This window comes from Sardina pilchardus, chromosome 11, assembly GCF_963854185.1.
Source record: "Sardina pilchardus chromosome 11, fSarPil1.1, whole genome shotgun sequence".
Classification (NCBI taxonomy): Eukaryota; Metazoa; Chordata; class Actinopteri; order Clupeiformes; family Clupeidae; genus Sardina; species Sardina pilchardus.
The window spans coordinates 15,688,780-15,715,716 of record NC_085004.1 but is presented as its reverse complement, the minus strand read 5'-3'; the positions used below and the strand labels follow the sequence as shown (position 1 = coordinate 15,715,716).

Here is a 26,937-nt window from a genome sequence, read left to right as displayed (position 1 = left end):
GTGAAATTTTAGCAGGCGTAGGCTATTTCGCACACAGACAGTAGCCTAGAAGATCTCGCATGGTGACATGCTCTGTGGAAACCCAGCGTCAGACGAAGGACGAAGGCTCTAGTGATGGTGATGAAGTGGGGGAAACTATTACTAAAGAACTGATAAATCGACTCAGATTCAGTGGATGGGCGGGGGGCGGGGGACATAGCATGATTGACAGGTGACAGTACAACCTTGAAGTACCAAAGTCTAAAGTCTGAAGTAAAGGCGTTCGAATTAAATGGTGGCGCACGGAATCGCATGAGGCTGAAATTTTAAGTCTTATTCAAAATGAGAACAACAGGCAAATGTAAATGTGATGTATGACTTCAAATTAATTCAACTTCTTATTCAATTGATTTAAAGTTTAATGTAATTCAAAATTCAAATGACATTGATTTAAACTTTAAATTAGATTACATTTAATAATCGTTGATATATTTAAATTTGGTACTTGGTGATATGACTTACATGACATTTTACTTTGTAATTTACTTTATATTTAATTATTGTTACTTTAACCCTTCATACTGGGTGAACCCTGCCTGAACTTCCGGCGAATTTGGATTTGACCCGGCAGCTCAGGCTGGAAACCTGCACGTCTACCACCCCTGTTCCCTACCAGAACCTTTGGCTCCAATCAGAAACTAGCATCCAAAAGACACACCGGATTGTTGGTCAGCCTCCCCATGCTAATGTTAAACCTTAAAAGATGGACCTGGTGATAGCAAGACTACATAACTACTTGCTTTTGAGACTCAACTATGCATTTTGAGCAAGATATGCACTTTTGCAGGTAATCCACTATGAGGTGCAGTTTGCAATAATAGTTGCACAAATGTAAATGATGATTCAAGAAATGTGCCAAAGCGGCTGAAAAAAAACAGTCCTGTAAGCATATTGAGAAGCAAGAAGCGAGTGTTTTTGTTGATATGTCATCTGTTTTAAATATACCCAACTATACTTGCTGAGAAATTACTCCTTATACATTATTTGGTGTTTGCTTATATTGTTTTCTCACATTGTTTACATTAAACCAACAATCCGGTGTGTCTTTTGGATGCTATTCTGATTGGAGCCAAAGATTCTGGCAGGGAATAGGGGAATAGACATGCAGGTTTACAGCAAATTATTTTGTTGGGGTAGTTTCAGGAAAGCATATTAACATACTATGTGTTTCCTTCAGAGGGCCTTTGTATGTTATTGTAAGCTTCTTGAGATGTACATCCCTTCCCATATATAATTTCATTACCTTTCATTTTGCCTTTGTTAGCAAAGCCTATACCTCAACAACTTGCTGCGTCAGCCTCAAATTGTATATCATTTCCTTCTCTATTTAAATCTTCCAAATTGAAAGCACTTTGAGCTGCATTCTGTGTTTGAAAGGTGCTAAACATTATTGTTTCTTCCATAGGTCTCTGCTCCATTGTTTTGTATGGGTTTATGTCATGGCTGTTTCCTGCAGTTCCTGAGGGTATCACCACTCCCATAGCCTATAGTATTTCCTGACTACACACATACCAAATATGTAGGTTATGGGCTTTGTGCAAGTCGGCACACCAGTTTCCTGTTCGTTTGCTGTCAACAAGCAACTGAAGAGGCTTGAGTTGAACCAAAATGTTTTCTCAATGTCTTCCTTCCTTATTATGTGCAGAACTTTACATATATAGGCTGGCATTTTTAGGAAAAAGGTGGAAGCTAATTGATTCAGTGACTTAAAGCCAAGCATATAGTGGTACACAGCAGTGCTCCTCAGAGCCGCCCACTAACATTGAGACATTGTATTTCCTATGTTTTGGTACAAGTAAAGCACAGGTGCTTGATGACAGCTGTAGACAGGAAACTGGTTTGCCACTGAGCCCATTGGTGAAGGGTGCTCCTCAGGGTAGTAGGGTGTTGTGCAAGTGCCCCCCACCTGGTCACGCATACACTGAACAAAATGATAAACACAACACTTTTGTTTTTTGTCCCCATTTATCATGAGCTGAACTCAAAGATCTAAGACTTTCTATTTACACAAAAGGCATATTTACAGTATTTTACATATTGTTCGCACATCTGCCTAATCTGTGTTAGCTATCAAGAGGCTCTCTCTCGCCTTACAGAAAAGGACCCTGAGGAGGGTGGTGAGGTCAGCCGAGAGGATCATCGAGTAATGCTGCCACCAGTTGAAAACCTGCAAGCAACACTGCCTTTCAGGATGTCTGTGTTGTTCCGCAACAGTTTTTTTCCAACGGCAATTAAACTGTCGAACCGCACGTAAACTGTGTGTATGCATGCGGCTGTGTGTATATGAGGGTATGTATGGATGGATGTGTATGTGTGCATATGTGTATGTACTGCAGGCTATATAGATTATGTATAGCCTATGTGGGATATACAAATGTATCTCCCATCCTAAATTGCTAGCTATCTTATATATCATATTTTTACAACATCATATTTATTTATTTTAAAACTGTATTCTTATAGCTGCTGATGGTGTTTTCATGTCTATTTTTTATGGTGGTCCATGCAATGCAATTTTGTTCCACACTGCACTTTCTGAAGTGTTTGTTTGGAATGATAATACAATCTTTTGAATCTCAAATCTTAAATCTAGTGAGCACTTCTCCTTTGCCAAGATAATCCATCCACCTCAGGTGTGGCATATCAAGATGAATATGATGTTCAACACCATGGACCATATCCTACACCCCAGTCATGTAATAAAAATACCATCAACTCTTTCAATCAACTTTCGGCACAATCTCTCATTCCACTCTTCTGGAACTGGAGAGTCATCAAAGTTTAAAACACTGATATCCAACTTACTAAGGTCTTTCAAGGGCTAAAATTACATGGTCTGGAGGATGCAAACCACTCACTGTCCCCACTGGTACATTCACTTCTCTGTGTGACTCCTGTGTGATAGATTTCAACACTACCATGGCTGCAAGAATACTGCATCAGACCAACCATGAGCATCTCATTTGACAGTGGTGGCTTCAACTCCACATGACAAGCTATACAGCAGCACTAACTGGAGGTAGGGTCAAAGGGGGAGGACCTCACTACTGTACACTGCCAGTGTCACTCTGTTATAGATGTTGAGTGGATTTGTTTCTGTAATATATTAGCCGATATCTAGACGGCCTTAGCAGCAGCAAATCTAATTTGCTGCCTGGATAGTATAGCAACTCTCAAAATCCCCCTTTATGCAGAGCAGAGGCAGTGACTGTTCCATTGAAGTCTATGGGCATAGTTTAGAATTTCCCCACATATGCTAAGATTCTGCTTTTATAGAGTTAGGAATGTGAATTTTGGGCACAGTTTGGTGACCTTCAAACCCTTCTGACCATCTCAGGTACATTATTAGCATTTTTGAGCATCCCAGTCTGGAGAAAATTTACTTTATATCAGGTGTGCCCTTGTTATCTAGCCTACACTCTACACTCTACACTGACAACACCTTCGCTGGCTAGCTGAGTGCAGAACGGTAGATACTGGCTGAGTGTAAACTAACGATGATCAGGTGGTGCTGGGGTAACTTAAAGTGTAACTGCGTTGGGGTAACTTAAAAATGGTGTTTCCCGAGAGAAGTAACATTTCATATGATTTTGTATTGGAGATATAGCTCTCCGCGCCTTCTACAGGTTGAAACATGCCATGACATTTTGGTCCAAATGTTTTTAGAAGGCTTGAAGGAGCGGCGAGATTATTTTGGAGCATCATCAATTCATCAGGTCCCTTTCCACAGTTGTATTAATCAAGCAATTGATAGCAATTGCATTGATAATCAAGGTGCTTGATTTTATACACCTGTGGAAAGGGACAGGGGAGTCACTAGGAATTAAGGTTTACTGGGGCACTGTGTCATTTGTGCAGCCTACATGTTTACTGGGGCACTGCGTCGTTTGTGTACATGTCAGACATTTTTTTTTTACTGGGGCACAACTTATTTTTACTGGGGCATGAACTATTTCACGTTATATCTTATGAATTTAAAATATATGAAATTCACTTTTTGAAATAAATTAGGGAGAAAACCTTTTCACGATATAAGTTTGAGACCCACCCACCCACCACCTGTAGGCTATGTGAGAAGGGGAGGTTGGAAATTGCCCAAGGCACTGTTGGGACTATAATGACTGTGTTCATGATCATCCTCATAAAGACTAGCCTACATGTGAAAATCACATGTACAGCGCAGCAGGCAGTGTGAGAGCCTATTTCTTATCGCCATTGCACAAGGACGTATGTTGCCTATTTCTCTTTGATGAATATGATTCACGATGCAGCTAGCCTACTGAATGTTGGGATGTAGTGGGAGGAACCGACAAGACATGTTGACAATGTAAGTAACACTTTAACAAACATTGCCTTGTGTTTTCTTATGTTGTGTAGGCTATCTATAAATTAACCAATACATGTGTGAACGCATGTTATATAGGCTATTCAACAAAACGGCATTAAATAATTGTGGACTGTGGAAGAAACAGTTGCCTGTAACGAAACTTTAGTCAGGCTACTTCCACCAATTGTAGACTAGTCCAGGTAACCTACTGCAAACATATCCTTGCGTTTTTCTTTTTTGCTCATAAATGTATGGCTGTATTAGCAATTGACACGCATCAATGATTGTCTCTTCTAAAAATAATGCTGGTCATTAAGTTTGATGAGGAGACCCTGCCTTGCCATCGGTTTTGACTGTTTATGCCATAATTTCATAGCAGATTATGATTTATCTAGTAGCCTATAGGCTGAAGAGCATAATCATTAAAAAAAAAAAAAGTTTATTCAGCAGACCATTTGGTGCTGACGATTTCCCGACTTTTTGTGGGTTAGCCCACAATGCAATGCAAAGCCAGCAATAATATTTCTCCAAAAGATGGGTAGCCTAAATTAAGGGATTAAAACATTGTCCCGACCAAAACAGTAGGCTATATCCAGACATTCAAAGTAACTACAGATAAGATATCGTGGTAGTGCGAAATTGAAGCGCAAAAGTAGCCAAAATGAACGTAAATTGCGCAATAGACAATGTCAATCCTTAATGAGTTTAGACCTGTTCTGACCTGGCACCCTGATGGTTTGGCATGCTGTCATGAAGTGCCTTGAAGGAGTGCCTCTACAACTCGCAGTGCTACTGTTACAAATTTGCATTGCTGTTGAATATTGTGCCATGCTGCCTATAACCGTAAAGTACATTTTTAATGTAATAAATTAGTTTAGTTTTTTCCCCTATTTCATTGGACAAAGGACAATGCAAGCAATTGTTAGCTGGCCTATCTGCTTGCACAACATCTTTCATCAGGCAAAGAAGACATGTAACCCCTCTGTTAGTTACTCTTTGAGGTTGATCATTGGATTCCTGTAGCAGCCTGAATAAATTCAAATCCCTCACTCTGGTCAAGAACACACTGAACATTGGCTCTCAATCTTGTACAAAAGCAATACTAAATTAGTTCAATCTGTCCCGACTCTTCCAATTTCCGAATCTCATATAGTTGTCAAATAGGCCATCCTGTTTATTAGCTGTTCTAAGCCTAAGTTTAATCATCCCATCTGTATTCACATTTTTTATTACTAGGGTCAGTCAATCTTCATAAAGCTGACACTTTTTTATATAGAGTGGCTGTTCCTACTTGCTCCTTGAAATAGTTCCTCTTTCTTTCAAACAGGAAATAGGTACACATTTGCTAATGGAAAGAATACTAAATCAATCTGATCCGTCATAATTATTCACTTTTATGAGCATGCAGTTTCAATCTGACACAAGATTCTACACAACTTTTGCTTTGGATAAAGGCATCTGCATAGCACAACCGTCCGTAACCTTATCTTCTTGCAGGCCATGGTTATCTCCAAACTAGACCATTGTGAATTACAATAACGACAATAGCGGTTAGCTGCCTGCCTGCCTGCTTGCTTGTCTAAGATAAAATAAGATAGTGAAATCGTTACAACTGATCCAGAATGCTGTAGCATGCCTGGTCTTCAATCAGACAAAGAGGACCCAAAACTCCTCTCCTTGTTACTCCATTGGCTCCTGGTCAGAATTGATTTAAACCTCTCACCTTGGCCTATAGGACACTTACTGGATCTACTACTCGCTGTATCAATCATGACCAAACTATACATCCCCAACTGCCCACTGCGGTCACCTGATGAGCATCTGCTGAGTCGACCAACTGTAAATGATATAGGAGAAATTCAAGACTCTTTTGCTCAGTGGTTCCCTGTTAGTCCAATGAGTTGCTCTCTGTTCCTGTGATAGTTTGGGGTCTTTCAAGAGGAGTCTAAAGGCATATCTTTAATCATGCACATAACTTATTAAAAAAAATGCTTAATTAACTATGGTTTGTATATTATACAGCAGCCTATATTGCATTTGTTTATTGTTCATTGTTTATTTTCATTAGGCTATTGATTGACATTATTGTTTATTATTGCTATTCTCCTTAATGTGTCTTACCAACATTTTAAAACTGTTCACTGCAATTGTACTGTTTTTTTTATATATTATAGTATTTGTTTATTTTTCATTGTTTATTTTCATTAGGGTAGGCCTACTGACTGCATGACATTATTGTTTATTTAATATTGTCATTCTCCTAGATGCAGTCTTATTAACTTTTTAAAACTGTTCACTGTTCATTTACGTCTGCCAAATCCCATAACCATAACCAACATCATCAATAGGCGTAAAATAAGGAATACAATGAGCTTTCTGTGGACAGTTGTGGTTGGCTATGCATCACTGATAGTGGGCAGGAATGTGCCTGATGGCTGTACCACTCCAGTCTTTCAGTCCTTATAAGGTAGTGCCTAAAATAAGCTAACAGCTGCCGCAGACGCATATAGACCAGGCGAATGCTATGTAGCCTATATGCTTATCTTATCCATTCAGAATTTAAACAGGATTCCCCACCCTTCAACCTGGGGGAAGTCACCACATCAAAGGTTAAATAGAAAGTACAGGAGCACCTAAGAAGATTTCCTCTTGTGGTCCCCCAGTTGAGAAGCATAATAATAAACAAACTAAATATTATGTAAAGGTAAAAAAAACTCTTAAAGGAATATTCCACCATTTGGGAATTAGCAAAACAATTGATTTTTTTTCATCTTTCTCGCGTTCATCCAGCTGTTTTGTGAGTCTGACGATACAACTTTTAGCTCCAACCTAGCATAGATCATTAGACCATTAGCATCTCGCCCGCTAGTATCACGCTTAAAAGTGACTAAGATTTACGGATTTTTTCTTATTTAAAACTTGTTTCTTCTGAAGACGATGCTGATTAGACATTGAGAGCTTTAAGGCCATCGCCCACCAGAAGCGTACGCGGCGCGCCATGAAAAAAAATAGAATTCCATTGTTTTCAATGGAGCAACGCCCACTGGAAACGTCTGCCGCGCAGCAGCCGCACAGAGATAGAAAACTATTCTAAAATCCTGCGCGTCAAGCCCAGACCGCCGAACACTGCTGAACGCCGCTTCTGGTGGGCGCCGGGCTTTACTCTCATTATGGCGTAATAATCAAGGAATGTTGCGAACGTACTATGGGCACCATGGAGGTATTATAATAACTGGAGAAAGTGAACAAGTCCCGCCTCCATTAATTTCAATGAGAATGCTAGGTAGTGAAAACTGCCAAAATTTAACGATTTTTTCAGGCTTCAACATGGCGTTTCAAGGGGCTTGTTTCCGGTGCCATTTTACTTGGCCAATTAAGTGCCAGGTTACTGATTGACGTAAGGTACAGAAGGAGAGCTTGTGCCCGCACTAAGCTCGTGCATGGGCTGAGTGGCAGCCACCAATCAGCATGAGGAGAAATGGCACCAGACATGATATATTTCTGGAAAATGGCGACGAGGAAGTGCCTTCCTAATCGGCGAAGCTAATCAGTCAAATCCTGACCCCCTGATGGGCACAGTGATCTCAAACTTGTTGCTGGAAGTTGCTGGAACTTATTGCTTGTTGCCTATGGGGACTATTTTCAGGTGCTGCGCGATATCACTGTGCCCATGGTATGTTCGAAACGTTCCTTGATTTTCTGGAAAATGCACAATAGTTGTCTATCACAGTCCATAAAAATAAAGCATAACTAAGCCTGCATGCAGGTTCAGAATTCGGAGCTCTCTCATACTTTAATTGTTTGAATTTGCACTTAATTCACTTAATTTACACTTCAGTCAACCTGAGGTGCATTCAATTCACCACATAGGCAAATGTTTACAAACGTTCCAAACGTTTGCAAACACTTGCAAATAGGAAAAAGAGGAGGTAGTTATCCACAAACATACAGTGAAGCTGGAGATGAACTTGACAAAAGTAACAATTCAATTACTGTTACAATAGAATATTAACACCAAATCGTTCAAATTTAGCTGTTTAGAAAAAACATTTTCACCACAAATATTTGCCAATATTTACAAAATTGAACGCACCTCTGGAGTCAAGATCAAAGCCAACCTTACCAGTATGTATGACTCAGGGTGCGATTTGTCAAAATAACAGAGGGGGGGATGTTTTTTTTTTTATTAATCATACAAAAACCAACCATCAACAGGCCTAATTCTTTTTTTCTTTTAACGTTAACAGGCCCTACTTCGAAAAGTTGAACATTTATCGTTAATGTAAAGACATGAACCATTTAATTGTCTGGGATGGCCACACCTGCGATGTGGGAGATGGCCTAATTTTGTTTCAGTAGACACACTATGGATAAGGATCACGCGAACATGGCAGGCATGACTGTAAAATGTAACATAAACCCTAATCGATTATCACATCATGTCAACATAATTCCGTTAATTGGACTAGTAAACAGCTTGCTCTGATGTCGGACTTCTTGTGGGCAGCCGTGGTGTACTGGTTAGGGCTTCGGGCTTGTAACCAGAGGGTTGCTGGTTTGATCCCCGACCAGTCCACCACGACTGAAGTGCCCTTGAGCAAGGCACCTAACCCCTCACTGCTCCCCGAGCGCCGCTGGTTGGGCAGGCAGCTCACTGCTCTGGGTTAGTGTGTGATTCACCTCACTGTGTGTGTGCTGTCTGCTGTGCGTTCACTAATTCGGTTAAATTGGGTTAAATGCAGAGAAACGAATTTCTGCGAACTTCTGAGCAGGGAATGAGCGCATGTTACAGCTATGCACAGAAGACTAGTCAGTGGACACTATTCATTCTGTTGCACTCATCAGAAGATTTGATTCATGGCACTAAATCCACGTTGGTAGTCTGCTGTTGACATGGGGAGCGATAGACAAATATAATTTGGACAAAATATAGAGCATCTTAACCTCCGTTGCTCAGCCAAATGCCATAACCGTGCTTCACCGACGGCAATGAGTTAACAGACATGAACCAAGATGTATAGCCCAGCAGCAATCTATCCAAAATAACACAAATTTGAAATACTATTCATGATATGTTGTCAAATATTGAAGTTGTGGGAAATGTACATAGCTTAAACTAAGTTAGCCTACATTCGTCCCCATGCTGTTTCACAAAAATGAAAAATGAAACAAAACGGTTGTTCGCAGTGGCGATTCTAGAGACTTGTAACAAGAGTGGCCCTAGTGGGGCACTGGTTAATTCAAGGGTGGCATCTAGATAAACAGAAAGACTCAAGTTGTTAAATTAGCACACATGCATGAGTAAAACCATGCACCAAGCACCATACTCATAAATTGAAGGACAAAGAAGGACAAAGACCATACTCTCAGCCTTTGTAATTGGATAAAATGTCATACAGTTTTCAGCTCATTTTTCAGCTCTGAACAAAACCCGTTCAGAAATTAGGCCATTTGAGCAGAAGTGGAAGTGTGAAATGTTTTTTTGCCAGTGGTTCTTAACTGGTCTGGTTTTGGAATCCATAATTTCACCTGTTCATAAAGTTGTGACCAACGATATATATATATTTAGCGTTCAGGCCAACGAATATGGTGAGGTAGCCTACATAAGACACGCAAAGTGCCTGGCCTACTTGTTTGGAAAATGCAGATGTTTGGCATTACATTTGTGAAGTCTTTAACTGATACCTTTCAAAGTACTACTCGACAGGTTTGTCTTTGACAGGGGTGCGTTGTTTCCATGTGGCATTTTAGTTTGGATGGTTTTATGCTCTCATGTGCACCCCACACTGTCTTATTTTGTCCTCAATTTAAGTGAATAATATTCTACCTTACTTTAAGTATTAAGGGTTGCAGCCAACTTGCGTTTCACATGATATCTTAAAATTATGCATACTTTTATCAAATTTGCTCCCTAACATTATATCTAATATGACCTGTCACATGACCTTGTCTATGTCCTTGCCATGGCAATGACTGATATAGGCTACGAATAAAGTTTATCAAAAATAACGGGCCAATGATAGATCTGATCAGGTAGCATTTTAAATTGGGAATTTTTAATTTCTTTTTAGCCACAAGCTCTGCGACCCATCACTCAGATCATACCACAACCCACTTTTGGGTTCCGACCCCCCAGTTAAGAAACACTGGCCTAATATGTAAACTTTCCTCAATGTCAATACTACATTAGGGCAGTAGACTATTTTCAATACAACATAACAATACAACAGTGTTGGCTGAGTACTGTAGGTAGAATAGGCAGATGATTCCACAATCGTAATACTGGGTTTTGTGTGTGTGTGTGTGTGTGTAATAACATAAATGGGCACTGGCAGATGCGATAGGTAAATATATGTTTTCCTATTAGCACAAGCAGTAGCCTGTAGGCCTATTGTAAACTCACATGCTAAAAACAATAAGCCATTAGCCTATAACTGCAAAGCATGTTTGCTAGATTGCTTTTATTTCTGAACCCTGATATTTCAAACTAGTGCGCTGCAAGTGCATCAAGAAAGGTCTTGCCTTTGACTGTTAATGGCAAATCGTAGACTAGGATTTTGGGGTGGCACCTGGGGTGGCCAATTGAATCTCAAGGGTGGCCTGTGCCACCCGGAGCCACCCCTCTGGCTAGGCCCCTGTTTGTTCAGAGCTGTAAATGCAACTGTATTTGACAGAGGACAGATGTAGGGTGCTAGTGACAAAATATAAACTTTCAGTGTTGGACGATATCTTTGTAAATTACGTTTAGGCCTAATTAAAAAGTGTTTCATCGTCCCGGTTCTCCCCCACTTTGCGGAGATGTGCATTTATAGGCCTATTCTCAGCGGCGGTTCTAGACTGAATTATTCTCCGGGCGAAAATGTATAGGCTAGTGAGACACTATAAATGTCATTTTAAAGCAACAACAGGCAATTCTGCACAAATAAGCAGATCAGAGAACAATATTCACTATATAACGAATATTACAACTAACAAATATTCACTATGTACACATAAAGTGGCAAATACAGTACATAACTTACAATCATGGAAAAAGACTGCTTACAGCACTCCCAAATGACAATGAGGCAATTCTGCGTGGTAGCACACATGACGTGCACACATGACGAATCTCTTTGATATTTTTTTTACTGCATTGCAATGAACAAAGTAAAGGCAAACAAATGTGGATGCAATATGAGCAGCGGCGGTTCTAGACTGAATTACTCCCCGGGCGAGATCCCCCACGAGCGCCCCTAAAAAGTTTTTTTTCCCAAACAGTATTTTTTTTATTTATTGAGACACTAGAAATGCCATTTTAAAGCAACAACAGCCAATTCTAAAGTAAAGGCAAACAAATGTGGATGCAATATGAGTCTTGAATTGGATACCATATATGGAGTTTGCTAGGATCTCAAAACCGTATTATGAACGTGCCTTGCCATAGAGAAACACATGATAACGTTGGATTATGAACATAGGCTATTATGCCACACAAAAACATGGGGTAAGTGGAGCTAAATGAAGTGATCATTTTGCTGTCACTTTGTCTGTTGTATGGCCTAGAAGGTTGTATTTGGTATCTGTGGATAGCTCTAGCTCTAGCTCTCCTCTTTCATCTGCCATGCCTGCCATATCTTTCTGACTGATTTCACGAGTAAATCAAATGAGAAGTAATGGTAGCCTAAGCTATATGACATTATTATTTGTTTGTCACTTCGTCTGTTTTTATAACACAACGGGATCGATGTATTTGGTATCAATGAAAAGCTCTGTTTCTCCTCTCTCATTTGATATGCGTGGCATGTTTGTGCGATGCCGGTGTCGTAATTCAAGCGAGAGTGCTGGATGCGCGGGTGAACGCAGAGCAATATAGACTGTAAATAGCATATACTTTGATTTAACATCATGTTTTTTTTATTTTCATACTTCATCTCGTACAGACAAGTGCCTAGTCTCGTTGGAAAGCCTGCTTCGTGTTAAACTGGTCTCATCTCGCTGCGACTAATAATCGTGGAGCAATGTAACAGATAAGAATGGGTGTGTTTTTTGACGCACTTTGCGTCAGTTGGGCTCATAGGGCTAAGCGCTCGTGCCGCCCCATACAAGATGCCGCCCCGGGCTACCACCCGGTTCGCCCGTACCTAAAACCGCCACTGCCTATTCTCGAAACTCTTTCAGAAGCAAAGGTGTCTGAGACCTCAACAGCAAGAGTTTTTTTTAATTCTGACAAGTTTGTCATCCCAAACAAACACAATGTGCTCGTCTTCGTCTGATGGCCCGCTTGAGTGGTTCTGCGGCGCAGCACAAGCAGCAGTTACCGTGCATGGGGACGTTCGCTAATGCTGAGACTGCCGACAGTTCGGTTCAGTTGTAAGTTGTGTAATGTAATGCAATGTAAGCTTAATGTGTAAGAAAGCTCTGTGTAAGAAAGCTCTGTCACAACCTGCCTGCTATATCAATTGTTTTGAAATAATTGACAAGTTGTCCCCCCGAGGATGAGATTCATTCAGAGGTAGGGATGTAAAAACCAGACAAATCGCACCCTGTTAACTATAAAACCCTCTTCATTCTCTTGTTTTTTAGATTGAAAATGGGGAAAAAGTTCTTTGTCGTTATCCTGCCTCTGAGTATTATTTGTTTTCTCATACACTTTCTGGTAAGTCCCCTAACATTTATTGTCATTTATATAGGTGTGTGTGTGTGTGTGTGTGTGTGTGTGTGTGTGTGTGTGTGTGCGTGCGCACAAGTTGCACAACCCTCCCTGAATGAACAGTTTGGTGTCCGTAGCCCCTCACCACACACAAGCTGAGTTAGGTGATCATTTCTGAAAACTCAGTGAGGAACAGGGGTTGGGTTTGGGAGTGCGGTGTATTGAGAATTATCACAGGTTGGGGGGTGGGGGGGGGGGGGGGGGGAAGACTTGCGACCAATATATTTTTTAGTGTTCAAGCCAACGAATATGGTGAGCTAGCCTACATGGTAAGACACGCAAAGTGCCTACTTGTTGGAAAATGCAGTTGTTTGGCATTACATTTGTGAAGTCTTAAAGGGACACTTCACCAATTAGCATTAAGCTTTGTATCTTTAGAAAACCAGTCATGTTTTTGAATGGCCGTGCAACATTCCCTCAGTTTGCCTTGAGACGGGAGAAATACGGATTTCAAAGTTGGACTTCCTGCTTTCAATGATGTAAAAATCATCATTTTACATCATTGAAAGCAGGAAGTCCTATTCATGGGTTTCATTGAAATCCGTATTTCTCCCATCTCAAGGCAAACTAAGGAAATGATGCGTGACCATTCAAAAACATGACTGGTTTTCTAAAGATACAAAGCTTAATGCTAATCGGTGAAGGGTCCCTTTAAGTCGTTTTGGATAAAACTACCTAAATGTTCACATGAATTGAGTACACAGAGACACACACACAGAGAGACCAAGCCTACTGTATACCACTAAACATATTGTTGTCATTTCTTTAGGTGAAGCCCATCCCCCAAATGTTTAACTTCTTGGAAAAGTATCCACCTTTTGGAGCATCTGAAGACTTCCCCTATTCTAAAAATGTCTATCTTTGGACATCGACCACTTCCAACTTAAGCTCTGCAAATGGGATTAATGACACTTTCATTGATCCAGATGAATGGCTGGCCCTGATGACAGAAATCAAATGGCCCCACCCAGCTCAAATCCCAACTACAGCAGATGTAGCCACCGACCCAGCTCAATGCTCATGCACTGTGACCAATCCTGATGCAACCCATCGAGTAGGAGACTATGTGACTGTTGAAGTCTTTACAAGGGATGCCAAGGGAAGGCCAAAAACCTATGGGGGTGACTTCTTTCAGGCAAAGCTTTATAATACTGAGCTGAAGGCTAGTACATTTGGCCAAGTGACTGACCACCGCAACGGCACGTACACCATTCAATTAGCCTTACTGTGGCCTGGCACAGCAACAGTCTCTGTGCGTCTGATCCATTCCAGCGAAGCAGTCCATGTCCTGGCCAGGCAAAGAGACCAGGACCCGGACAAGGTTTACTTCCTTGGGTACTTCAGAGGGAAAGGCCTTCAAGAGACTGTGCATTGCAATGCCCAGAAGAGTGCCAGGCTCATAGGAGATGGTAACAACTGCTGCTGTATATTCTCTGACCCGCTGACGGAGGAGACATGGATCTGTCGCAAGCCAACCAAGCTGCCCTGCAGTGCCTGGATTGAGCACAGCTTTGGGGGATACCAGGCCAGGCTCTCGGGGTTGGAGTCAAGCCTTCTTAGCAGGTTGGGAAGCACGTGTAGTAGTTGATCAGTGAATGACTTATGTTGGCGGAGGATGGTTTTACAGAATCAACTTGGACCACATTACCACATTTACCACATTACACTATCCAGTCAGAATTGGATTAGTAAGATTAGCCATCTCGCTTCAACACCTGCACAATTGACCTCGGATTTGCTCAATTTAGAAAAGCACACAGCCTTTAAACACATTCAGATATAAGGCTCTCAAAAATAGCTCTCCAAGCATTCCACTCAGAATGCTTACCACTAACACATGACCTGCATCAAGTGAGCTGTTAGACCTCCAAACAAGCTACACTCACCATGTTTGTTAAAAGTCCCTTTCAAAGCCACTCCAAACGCACACAGACAGATGGCTACAAGATGAAATCCAAGCTGCTTATTTTCCACTGTTAAGTTAGTTATAGGTTGGATATTCCGTCAGCCACTCATATTTTATGTTACACATCATCATACTATACTATTCTATACATACTGTATATATATTAAGCTAATATATGTACAATATGTTTTACCAAATAACAAGATGATTATCTGCCAGAAAAGGTAGGTTCTTTGCCTACCAGAACAGCTGCCATTGTTGCCTCTGGGAAGATGCTGTAAAAGGAAAATGAAGAGAGAGAAAAAAGCATACATAGCACATCTCAGCATCTGTTGATTTATCTCCATAGTTCATGATGTCAGTACATCTGTATGACATTTTGTTTTGATGTCAGAGCCTTGAATTAATTGATTGCTATCGAGGCCTTAGTGCCATCTGTAGTAGTTTGTATTAAGCCTGATTCCATTGTCAAACAAGCATCAGTCACACACAGTTTGTATTTACAGGACTTCAACTGACATTACACTACCAGGATGTAATATTGTCCTTAATGTTCAACAGCAGACCTTGAAAACATGTAAGTCCTCAGAAACAACCAATTTGAATGGAATAGGCACAAATTGATTATTTTCACCATAAATTGTCTATCAATTGGATATTTAGAATTCAAGGTGTGTTCTACCAAATGGTTGAACAGGTATGCCAAAAGTACAGAGTTTAAACAACAAATGAGTTGATTCATTCAGGCTTTGAAAGGGCAAGGGTGTATTTTATAGCATGTGTACCATATAGATCGCTATAGTTGCACACAACACAACTGAGATTGAGCTAGACCTCACTGTGACTGCTGAAGTAGATCTGGCAAAAATCAGAAACCCACAAGCAATATACTGTATTTAATTAAGAAGAAAGCACCACACGCTGATGGCTGGTGTGATGTGGTACCGTACATTCTCTGGATATTCTTAGCATCTGTTGCAATTCAAACCATAACAGCCTCAAGTATTTGTTATGTCTGGAGTTCATGAGTGGTGTAATTAGGAATACACACATGATCATTATCTATAATAATAAGTTGTGTTGCTCACTTAGGCCTAATATTTTCCTTCTCTGTCGATTGACTCACACAGCACACAAAGGAAAGTGTTCACCAGGTTTGGACACTCCTGTTCCTGCTGGGTTTTTTCTCCAGGATAAATGGATGTCTTTGGTTTGTGAAACTCGGTCGTTCCCCTCGGCGGAACAAGTTTCTGCATGCATGAAGGACAAACACGTTCTGATGATGGGAGACTCGACGCTGCGTCAGTGGTTTGAATACCTCCTACAAATAGTGCCAAGTAAGAACAAATTGTCATGGGCTGAACTGCTTCTTGACCACATGAGAACCCTTTTGTTACCTGGCTCACCTGTGCCTCATTGTCTCTCTGTCTCATGTGCCTTATATGCTTGTTAGAGTTATCTGGGTCTTCATTTAACTAATAAACTTGAGTGCAGCCCAGAGCCATATAGAAAGAGAGAGTTGCCAGAACTTGCCACCATACAGTAGATATTAGTGATGCGCGGGTGGGCTTTTTTTAAAACCCGCCCCAACCCGACTCCTCAGGAGATCCAAACCGCCCCGCCCAATCCGCAAAAATATGTTCGAATTGTGACCCAAATCCGACCCGACCCGCGGAAAGGAAAAAACGCACATAACGTCTTTCGTAGCCTATATAATTAGCCTAATTCTCCCACATGAGGACAACAACGGGTTACAATAATCGGTCATTTTGACAATCTGCGCTCTTCCACGCCATAATCTGCAGCCTAGACATACATAGCCAGTGTTAAATCTCATCTTCATGGACATAACAAGTTTCCATTCATATTTCCCCTTCCAACTTCATAGCCTACTTTTGCGTGAAACACTAGCATTTAGACTAACAAGCACAGCTGTTTATTCGTGTACATGACAGAAGCAAGGTGTTCTCGCATTGTGCACAACCCTCGATATCCCAGATCATAGGCTCCATGTCCATAAAGTAGCGAATGCGTGATTGACTCAGTCACGCATGGCGCAATTGGGTGCTGAATTTAGGAGAAATTATGTTTTGCGCTCGACCGCACCTCCTGTGTATTGCAGGCGCATCGCCACCTAATATGTCCGAAGTTAACAAGTGAGAAATGTGCATTTTTACTTTTTTGACCCGACCCACCCGCAATATTTAGAAAAAACTACTAGGCCTACCCAAACCCTCCCGACCCGCGGGTAAACCCGCGGATATCCGCGGGTAACGGGCTGATCCGCGCATCACTATAGGTTGCCACACTCTTTGATGTTGCCGCCACAAAAGTAAAAAAAAAACTGCGCTGAATGGCTGAATCGCAGGAGGGTGGGATGTACTTCTGGATGCTGGAGGATGTAATCAGTTAACTCATTGACTACTGACCAAGAATTTGGCTGTTAATAGTTCCAAAACTCCCATAACGCGTAAGTAGCCTGGAAAAAGTGCTGCCATTTTTTCCTATGGAGGTCTATGGGAGTGTCGCTACTCTGTTTTATCTATCGCGCTGGTGCAGCCTAGTGTGTTCTTATCCTTTTAAGCACAGTTGCATCTCTTGTGTTATGCAAATTCAAATGGACATTCCCCTGATCAATAGAAGAGTTGTGTGGACAGTTGTGTGGATCCAGGAGCGGATTTAGCAATTTGGGGGCCCAAGGCGAACTCAGCCACGGGGGCCCTCCATATACGTTCTTTTAATACAAAAATACAGGAGGGGCCACTCCTATTGCATCTGTCAATAGCCTGGACTCATTTCTTTGTCTGCAAATAGCCTACTTTATTGATGTTGAGCCTAAATTTGAGGATTTTACGCCCTGACGAAGACCCTGGGTGCCTCTCATTTAGCGTTTATACGCTAAATGCTCGCTCCTCGATCCTGTTTTTTTTTTTTAATATCTTGACTCTTGCTTTTGATAAATTTCCCTTATTTTTTCCCTTGATTTTTCTGAGCGTTTTGATTTTGCTGTGTAGTTGTGTTTACTTGTGTTGGACGATACACGGATCTCCGCCAGTTTCTATGAATTATTGTTCTCTCTGGAAACCCTCAGTCTCAATGTCTAACAGAAGTCTTCCAAGCTACTGGATATGAAAATCCCTTTCAGCATTGTGCTAACAGGTCACTCATCTCTACTATTCTGCAGCCTTGAAGAAGCTGAACTTCTTCACCTCCCAGAAGTCGGGCCCCTTTGAGGCGGTGGACGTGACGAGCAACATTCTTCTTGAGTGGCGAGCCCATGGCCTTCCTCTGCGCACGGACAAGACTCCCCGCGCCGACTTGCACTACATTGCGAGTGAACTGGAGCGCCTGCCAGGGGGGGAGCACACCGTGGTGGTCTTCACCATATGGGCCCACTTCACCACCCACCCGCTGAGCACCTACATCCGGCGCCTGTCCAGCATTCGCCGGGCGGTGGTCTCTCTACTCCAGCGCTCCCTCGGTCGCACCCTGGTCGTCATCAAGTCGGCCAACACGGGGTACAAGGACGTGTACGGCAGCGACTGGCTGAGCTGGCAGCTCGACTGCGTGCTTCGAGCCATGTTCCGGAACCTTCCTGTGGTCATCCTCGATGTATGGCAGATGACCTCATGTCACTATGCGCCAGACAATATTCACCCTTCAAGTGTGGTGGTGAGAAACGAGGTGGAGCTTTTTCTATCATTTGTGTGCCCAAACCATTAGTGAGAGAGAGAGAAAGAATTCTCTAGAAGTGCATATGTTCTCAAGGTGTGTGGTGGGTAATATCTTTGTGTGAGTAGTTAAAGTGTGAGTGAGTAAACTCATTGTGGTTAATGTTCCATTTAAAATGCATCCTTGTTCCTTGTTCCTCTCACTTAATGTTTTTCTAAATTTCTGTTATCGCTTCGTTGTCCATATGTTATGTAGGAATGTTCTTATGTGCTCTTATGTAGGAATGTTCTTATGCGTGTCGTAACCCTCTGAGACTTTTCCCTGAATTGTCATCAGCTGTCCTGCTGCCAATCAAATGACTGTTTCAGTTGCATGGAACGGAGGGGCTCAGGGTCAGCTCTCTGTTTTGTTAAAACTTCCAAACGTCAAGAGAAGTGGCATCGCCCAACCATGCTTAGAGAACCTCAAGGAAACAGAAGAGGCTAGAGAGAATCACAGGATTATGGCCTAAGGGTGTTCATCCTCTCTCTCCCGACATGCGAGCGCTCTCACAGGACCACAGCCTAGGGGTGTACGGTTTGTCTGTCCCGACATACCAGGTCCCTCCACTGTCAGCCTTCCCAACTGGGATGGCCTCCCTCTGAGGGGACTCGGTGGCCACATTAGCTTATTTCAACATCTCAGGGACTTCCTCATTTCCTCAGACTTTTTTTCTCCACTCTCCACCCTCCATGTTTTGTTTTTTTTCCCCACCCTCTGAGAGCTTTTGTTTTTTCTGGGTGGGTGCGAATGCTGGGGAGGTCCATTGTCTCCTAATCATCTCTCTATAGCACCAAAGACAGCCGAGAAGCTGAGCCACAGTGTGCTGGGTGTGGGCAAACAGAACATGAGTTTACCTTGTGTTTGTCTTTCATTATGTCCGTCAACGTGTGCACTGAGTGAATGTGTGTGTGTGTGTGTGTGTGTGTGTGTGTGTGTGTGTGTGTGTGAGTGTGCGCGCGTGCAAGGTGGGCAGCTGTTCACACAACTGTTTACATGGGCTTTACGTGAAAAATACATCAAGTCAAGACATCATGAAACAGAAGGGACATAGTTTGATTGGGAGATGTTAGGGCAGCTTTAGCAGCTTCATGCCATTGCCAAAAGAAGTGTAAAGCCGATTATTGTGTGAGCAACTTCAAATGTACATTGCGTAATGGTTAGATTGGTATCTGATAGTTGAAGAATTATTGTCCTTTTACTAAAATGTTCCTAAAATTATTATTATGTGATGTGCGTCTTGTGTTTGTTTGTTTCCCATCTTTGTGTGTGTGTGTGTGTGTGTGTGTGTGTGCTCACTCTGGCCAGCTGTATGCCTGAGGCTTGGGCTACTACTGTTTTCACAGGCTTTTTACAGTTTTAGGTTTCCATCTGGACATCTAAGCTTGAAAAAGACAACAGTTCAGTGACTTGACACCGAGAACTGCTTCAAATGTAGGCCTACTCTGGTGTTGGGTCCCCCGCTTCCCCCTGCCCCAGGTGACACTTAGTTGATATTCTGCACTGGTTTGTTCCTCCTCTTCTTAAACATTTACTCCCATTGAGGTCAGCGATGAGCTCAGCAATGACCTTGTTGAAGACCTATGAGAGGACACTAGGCTATGGTAATAATTGATTATTACCTCCACCAAGGAGGTTATGTTTTCATCTGGGTTTGTTTGTCAAAACAAGTGGGGATTATAGGCTATGTCTGACTAACAGATGTATTAAAATACCCTCACATTCATGCAAATATTTAATAATAAACAGATTTCTACAAAATAATCAGTATTATACAATCCCCACTTTCACATGTAAGGCAGGGCTGTCTAAGATCATTTGTGTCTCATTATATTCTTCATATATTTGCATTAATGTCACAAGAAATCATGCCAGAAATATATCACAGCTACAGTCATGGCTGAAAGTGTTTGCACCCATGCTAAAGTTGATTAAAAATATAAAATTATCTTTTGGAAATTGATCTTAATGCCTAAAGTAATAAAATGAGGAAATGTCCAACCTTCAAGGACACCAATTTTCTTTGTGAGTGAATAATGTATCGTAAAAAAATAAAAGTTTTCTTTAAAATGCTGGGGTCATAAGTATTGGCACCCCTATGTAACCCTATGGGAATTTAACACAAAGGGTTAACATGGGGGCAGGCAGATTTTTTATTTTTAAAGGCCACTTATTTCATGGATCCAGGATACTATGCATCCTGATCAAGTTCGCTTGGCCTTTAGAACTAAAATTGCCCCACATCATCACACACCCTTCACCATATCCTACGAAGCAAGTTAGACATATCTAGGCTAGACGAGGCTACACAAAGCCTTAAACTCGAGTATTAAGTTAAGTGATCCTACGATAGCAGTTATGTTATACATTTGTCAAACTAGACTTTCAGCTCAAATCTTGTGCATTCATTCCTAATTTGTAACGACCCGGTGACGTAGTGTTGGACGAGAAGTACAGGACTTCGTCAGCATTCCAATAGCATTTGGACCAACATGCCATGGCATGTTTCAACCTGTAGAGTGCGCTGAGAGCAATGTCTCCAATACAAAATCAGACGAAATGTTACTTTTGTCAAGAAACACGATTTTTGTCAATATTAACCCTGGTAATAGTACAGTTCACCACTTATGAGTATTTTCAATCAGTCAACAGCTCAAAAAAACATATTTTAGGGTGCAGTGACTCTTTAAAGTAATGCTGACCTATGATATGTCAAGTTTATTTATATGTATTTCATACAGAGGTCATTCAATGTGCTTTACATAAACAAAACCAAACAGTGATAGCAGATAAAAGCATAGATGGACAACAGTTAAAGAATAATAGTAATAATAATAAGAAGAAGAAAAATATCATAATAAAACATAAAAAGAAAGCATAAAACACTCAAGGTAAAAACATTTAAAAATAAAGTAGGCTATAGAAAACAAAAAGAAAAGACACAAGGTAGAATAATTAAAAAACAGATACAGAGCTCATCAGGGCAGTTAACAGAAAGCATCTGTGAGCAGTTTGGAGTCTCTGACATTGTCAATACATGCCCATTAGTGATGCGCGGGTGGGCTTTTTTTAAAACCCGCCCCAACCCGACTCCTCAGGAGATCCAAACCGCCCCGCCCAATCCGCAAAAATATGTTCGAATTGTGACCCAAATCCGACCCGACCCGCGGAAAGGAAAAACGCACATAACGTCTTTCGTAGCCTATATAATTAGCCTAATTCTCCCACATGAGGACAACAACGGGTTACAATAATCGGTCATTTTGACAATCTGCGCTCTTCCACGCCATAATCTGCAGCCTAGACATACATAGCCAGTGTTAAATCTCATCTTCATGGACATAACAAGTTTCCATTCATATTTCCCCTTCCAACTTCATAGCCTACTTTTGCGTGAAACACTAGCATTTAGGCTAACAAGCACAGCTGTTTATTCGTGTACATGACAGAAGCAAGGTGTTCTCGCATTGTGCACAACCCTCGATATCCCAGATCATAGGCTCCATGTCCATAAAGTAGCGAATGCGTTATTGACTCAGTCACGCATGGCGCAATTGGGTGCTGAATTTAGGAGAAATTATGTTTTGCGCTCGACCGCACCTCCTGTGTATTGCAGGCGCATCGCCACCTAATATGTCCGAAGTTAACAAGTGAGAAATGTGCATTTTTACTTTTTTGACCCGACCCACCCGCAATATTTAGAAAAAACTACTAGGCCTACCCAAATCCGCCCGACCCGCGGGTAACGGGCTGATCCGCGCGTCACTAAATTGCTCATAATGCTTGATATTGCTTTAGGTGATACATTAGGCAACATTTTGTGCAGGGTAACCACATAATCTGTTCCATGAGTTCCGATTGCGTGATCAAGTTCTCATGAAAAATAAGTTGCCCAATCTCAAGAGGAACATGCCAGAACAGTATCTAGTGATGCGCGGATCAGCCCGTTACCCGCGGGTCGGGCGGATTTGGGTAGGCCTAGTAGTTTTTTCTAAATATTGCGGGTGGGTCGGGTCAAAAAAGTAAAAATGCACATTTCTCACTTGTTAACTTCGGACATATTTGGTGGCGATGCGCCTGCAATACACAGGAGGTGCGGTCGAGCGCAAAACATAATTTCTCCTAAATTCAGCACCCAATTGCGCCATGCGTGACTGAGTCAATCACGCATTCGCTACTTTATGGACATGGAGCCTATGATCTGGGATATCGAGGGTTGTGCACAATGCGAGAACACCTTGCTTCTGTCATGTACACGAATAAACAGCTGTGCTTGTTAGCCTAAATGCTAGTGTTTCACGCAAAAGTAGGCTATGAAGTTGGAAGGGGAAATATGAATGGAAACTTGTTATGTCCATGAAGATGAGATTTAACACTGGCTATGTATGTCTAGGCTGCAGATTATGGCGTGGAAGAGCGCAGATTGTCAAAATGACCGATTATTGTAACCCGTTGTTGTCCTCATGTGGGAGAATTAGGCTAATTATATAGGCTACGAAAGACGTTATGTGCGTTTTTCCTTTCCGCGGGTCGGGTCGGATTTGGGTCACAATTCGAACATATTTTTGCGGATTGGGCGGGGCGGTTTGGATCTCCTGAGGAGTCGGGTTGTGGCGGGTTTTAAAAAAAGCCCACCCGCGCATCACTATCAGCTTTGGAGGACACGCATCACAGTAAAAATTGTTCCAACGTTCTACAAAAAACAGGTTATGGGGGTGTCGTGGAAAAAATATTTCCACTTCCTGAATCCAATTACCACTAATTAACACTTAACACTTAACTATACACTAAATAGCACTCTGGAACAAGGCGTCCGTAGGAGACTAGGAGATTTCTTTGGACTGATGATCTTTATTCCCTGTATTGCAATGATAGTACAGCGAAAACAAAGTTTCAGATTGACAGTCAAGACAATAGGGAGAAAGTGAGGTGTCATCCGCTGGGGTGCCCGATGAAAGTCCTGACTAGGGATAGCTGGGGCCTGATTCATACCTGGAACACACTTTCCATGTCCCCTCCCGTGTCAATCCAAACTTCTTTTAGCCAATCAGTAAAGTGTGGTTCATTATGATGATGCAACCATCTTGCTTAGCAACATAACCAGTACCGTGACTGTAACCGTAACAATTTCCCAAACAATAAAAAGTGTCTGTGGGAATGGGAATTGTGCTGGTGAAGCAGCTTGCCTAATTACAGTCTGTGTGCGCGCTGGCCACTGATGTGAAAGCCAGTGAGGAGCGTCTGGATATTCTCATCAACAATGCAGGTGTGCTCCTTAACACACCAAGAACACTCATGGCGGATCCAGGGGCGATGCTAAAGATTTGTTACAAGGGTGGCCCTAGTGGGGCATTGGTTAATTCAAGGGTGGCATCTAGATAAACAGAAACAGGCTCAAGTTGTTAAATTAGCACACATGCATGAGTAAAACCATGCACCAAACACCACACTCATAAATTGAAGAATAAAGACCATACTCTCACGCTTTGAGCTTGACAGTCACACTATTTGACCCAATTCTCACACCACACGCCGTACTTGACATTTAAAGTGGATGTGAGAAATGTTTTTTTTTTTTGCCAGTGGTTTACATGTGGCAGTTTAGTATGGATGGTTTTATGCTCTTATGTGCACCCCACACACAGGAGTTTCTGTCTTATTTTGTCCTCAATTTAAGTGAATCCATTTTCTACTTCAAGTATTAAGGGTTGCAACCAACTTGTGTAACATGATACCTTAAAATGATGCATACTTTTATAAAATTAGCTCCCTAAAATTATATCTAACATGACCTGTCACATGGACATTGTCTATGTCCATGCCATGGCAATGACTGACAACCCTAACCCTAACCCTGGCATTTTAAATTGGCGATTTTTAATTTCTTTTTAGCCACAAGCTCCGTGACCCATCACTCAGATCAGTACCACAACCCACTTTTGGGTTCTGACCCACCAGTTAAGAAACAATGGCCTAAGCTAAGTAAACTTTCCACAATGTCAATATTACATTAGGGCAATGACTATTCATGATACAACATATACTCAGTGTTGGCTGAGTATAGGTAGAATTGGTAGATATAAAAATGTGCCTACATGACGTGATTCCACAGTCGCAATACTGGGTTTTGTGTGTGTGTGATAAGATACTGTAAATGCCAAAAGGGCACTGGCAGATTCGATAGGTAAATACTGTATATGTTTGCGTGTTAGTGCAAGCAGGCCTATTGTAAGCTCACATGCTAAAAATAATAAGCCATGTAGGCTATAACTGCAAGCATGTTTGCTAGATTGCTTATATTTCATTATGCATTGCATAATATATATTTAAATGCATCAAGAATGGTCTCGCCTTTGACTGTTAATGGCAAATAGTAGACTAGGATTTTGGGGTGGCACATGGGGTGGCCAATTGAATCTCAAGGGTGACCTGTGCCACCTGGAGCCACCCCTCTGGCTATGCCCCTGGGCGGATCAGAAGTCCTTTGCATCTAACATTTGATTAATGTTAAATTCAAAGCTTGATTTGCATTGAAATTTCATTTAGCTGTAAATATATTATGGTTATGGTTATAGTTATTTAGCCGACGCCTTTGTCCAAAGCGACATACAAATAAATAACAATACAATGAACAGTCTCGACCTGTGAAAAACATCTTCCAGGATATTCACATTCAGGCCCAGCTCTACAGGCGGTTAGGGTGGGTCGGGCACACATTCATTTTGAGGGTCTAGCTAAAGCCTATATCTTACACTGACAAGATTTGGGAGAGATTCTTGAAAGATTGTAGTCTTTTAACTAATGCCCCTAATTCAAGCTTTATAAAAGACTACAATCTTTCAAGAATCTTTCCCAAATATTGCCAGTGTAAGGTAGGCTTAATAGAGACTTCTACCTGGGTTCTCTTGAAATCCTTGAAAGTTTATGAATTTTTTAAAATAATGTCAAGCGTCTGGAAAAGTTTTTTCAAATATACATAAATGTAGCCTATATGTAATTGAAAGTGCTTGCATTTATAGTCAAGATCAAAATTATTAACCCCAAAATCGCACAAGACCCAGTCTTGCTATCACCATACTAAGCTCAATTGTCATTGCACGAGAAAACCAGGCAAAACCAGGCAGAGGTCTGACCTCCGACCTCTGCCTGGTTTTCTCATGCAATGACTCAGATTGAACATTAGTCTGGGGAGTCTGCGCTTTATTTCTACTGCACAAGAGGCGTGGACGTAGTTCAAATGACTCTGTACGCTTGGATAGTCCTTCAACTAATCAGACCAACGATCCGGGAGCATTTTTGTGATAGGCTAGTTTGTGATTGGGCTCAAAGGTTGTGGAAAGGAAGCAGGGGAGATAGATGTGCAGGTTTCCAGGCTGAGCTGGCGAAATCAAAATTCAGAACGGGGGCAATGAAGTGAGCTAACGGTTGGTGCGCGATGGGCTAAGAGTAGCTGAACTGTCTTTTCTAATATTCAAACAATGTAATTTTCTGTCTGCATAAAGTATTTACAGTATTTTAGCCAGTATTTTCACAATTTTCTCGGGGGAGAAACTCCCGAACGCCCCTTGAAGCTTCTCTTTCTTGACCTCCAAACATACTATCTAGCATCACAGAGTATAGGGGCTCCTCAAGTTTTCTCATCAGCATCAGTAAAAGCTAACTATAAACTGAGATAGTGTCACATTGATAAAATCAACCTAAGGGATATTTGAGGAACAAGGGCGTAGAAAGTAATTGAAAAGTCCTTGAATTTGACATTGAGGGAAGCGTAGGAACCCTGTCTAAGTTTCCCACCTCACCTCTTTCCACCCTCTCACCCCGCCAGCCCACTATACTTTCTTTTTTAGCTTTACATTTTGATTGTTGTTAGGAGTGATATATTGATGGATAATTGTTTAAAGTGACTAGCTGCCTATAGTGCCAAATAGTGTCAAATAATGCAAACAATACACAGAAGGAGTGAAGATTTCTTTCTCTTGTTTTTACCAAAATAAATGGATTGTGGCCCCAGCTGTGGCGCAACTGGCTGGGGCACCTGCACCGTACGCCGTACTTTCTGCATGATCCCAGATCTCCAGCAGAGGATGTACTAGAATCCTCTGAAAACAGCTGTGTATGAAGTAGACAGAGTTTGAGAGCAAGAGCTTTTCTCTGCCTGTGAGACATGCCATAACCTGCAAACAGTCAACAGATCAACATGGTGACCTACCTGTTAGGCTACATCTCACTGCCAAAACACTATAAGAGATGCACTCACACCTG

The 26,937-nt window shown here is 41.7% G+C and overlaps 1 protein-coding gene across 1 annotated transcript; it reads left to right on the top strand.

Moving 5' to 3' along the window:
- The first annotated feature begins 4,152 nt into the window (after positions 1 to 4,152).
- Positions 4,153 to 19,606, top strand: LOC134095214 (NXPE family member 3-like). The gene is made up of 6 exons (XM_062548640.1): positions 4,153 to 4,366; positions 12,932 to 13,004; positions 13,828 to 14,621; positions 15,471 to 15,541; positions 16,095 to 16,301; positions 18,149 to 19,606. The coding sequence occupies exons 1-6, from the start codon at positions 4,323 to 4,325 to the stop codon at positions 18,685 to 18,687; spliced, it is 1,728 nt and encodes a 575-aa protein (XP_062404624.1). The 5' UTR covers positions 4,153 to 4,322; the 3' UTR covers positions 18,688 to 19,606.
- The last annotated feature ends 7,331 nt before the right edge of the window (positions 19,607 to 26,937 follow it).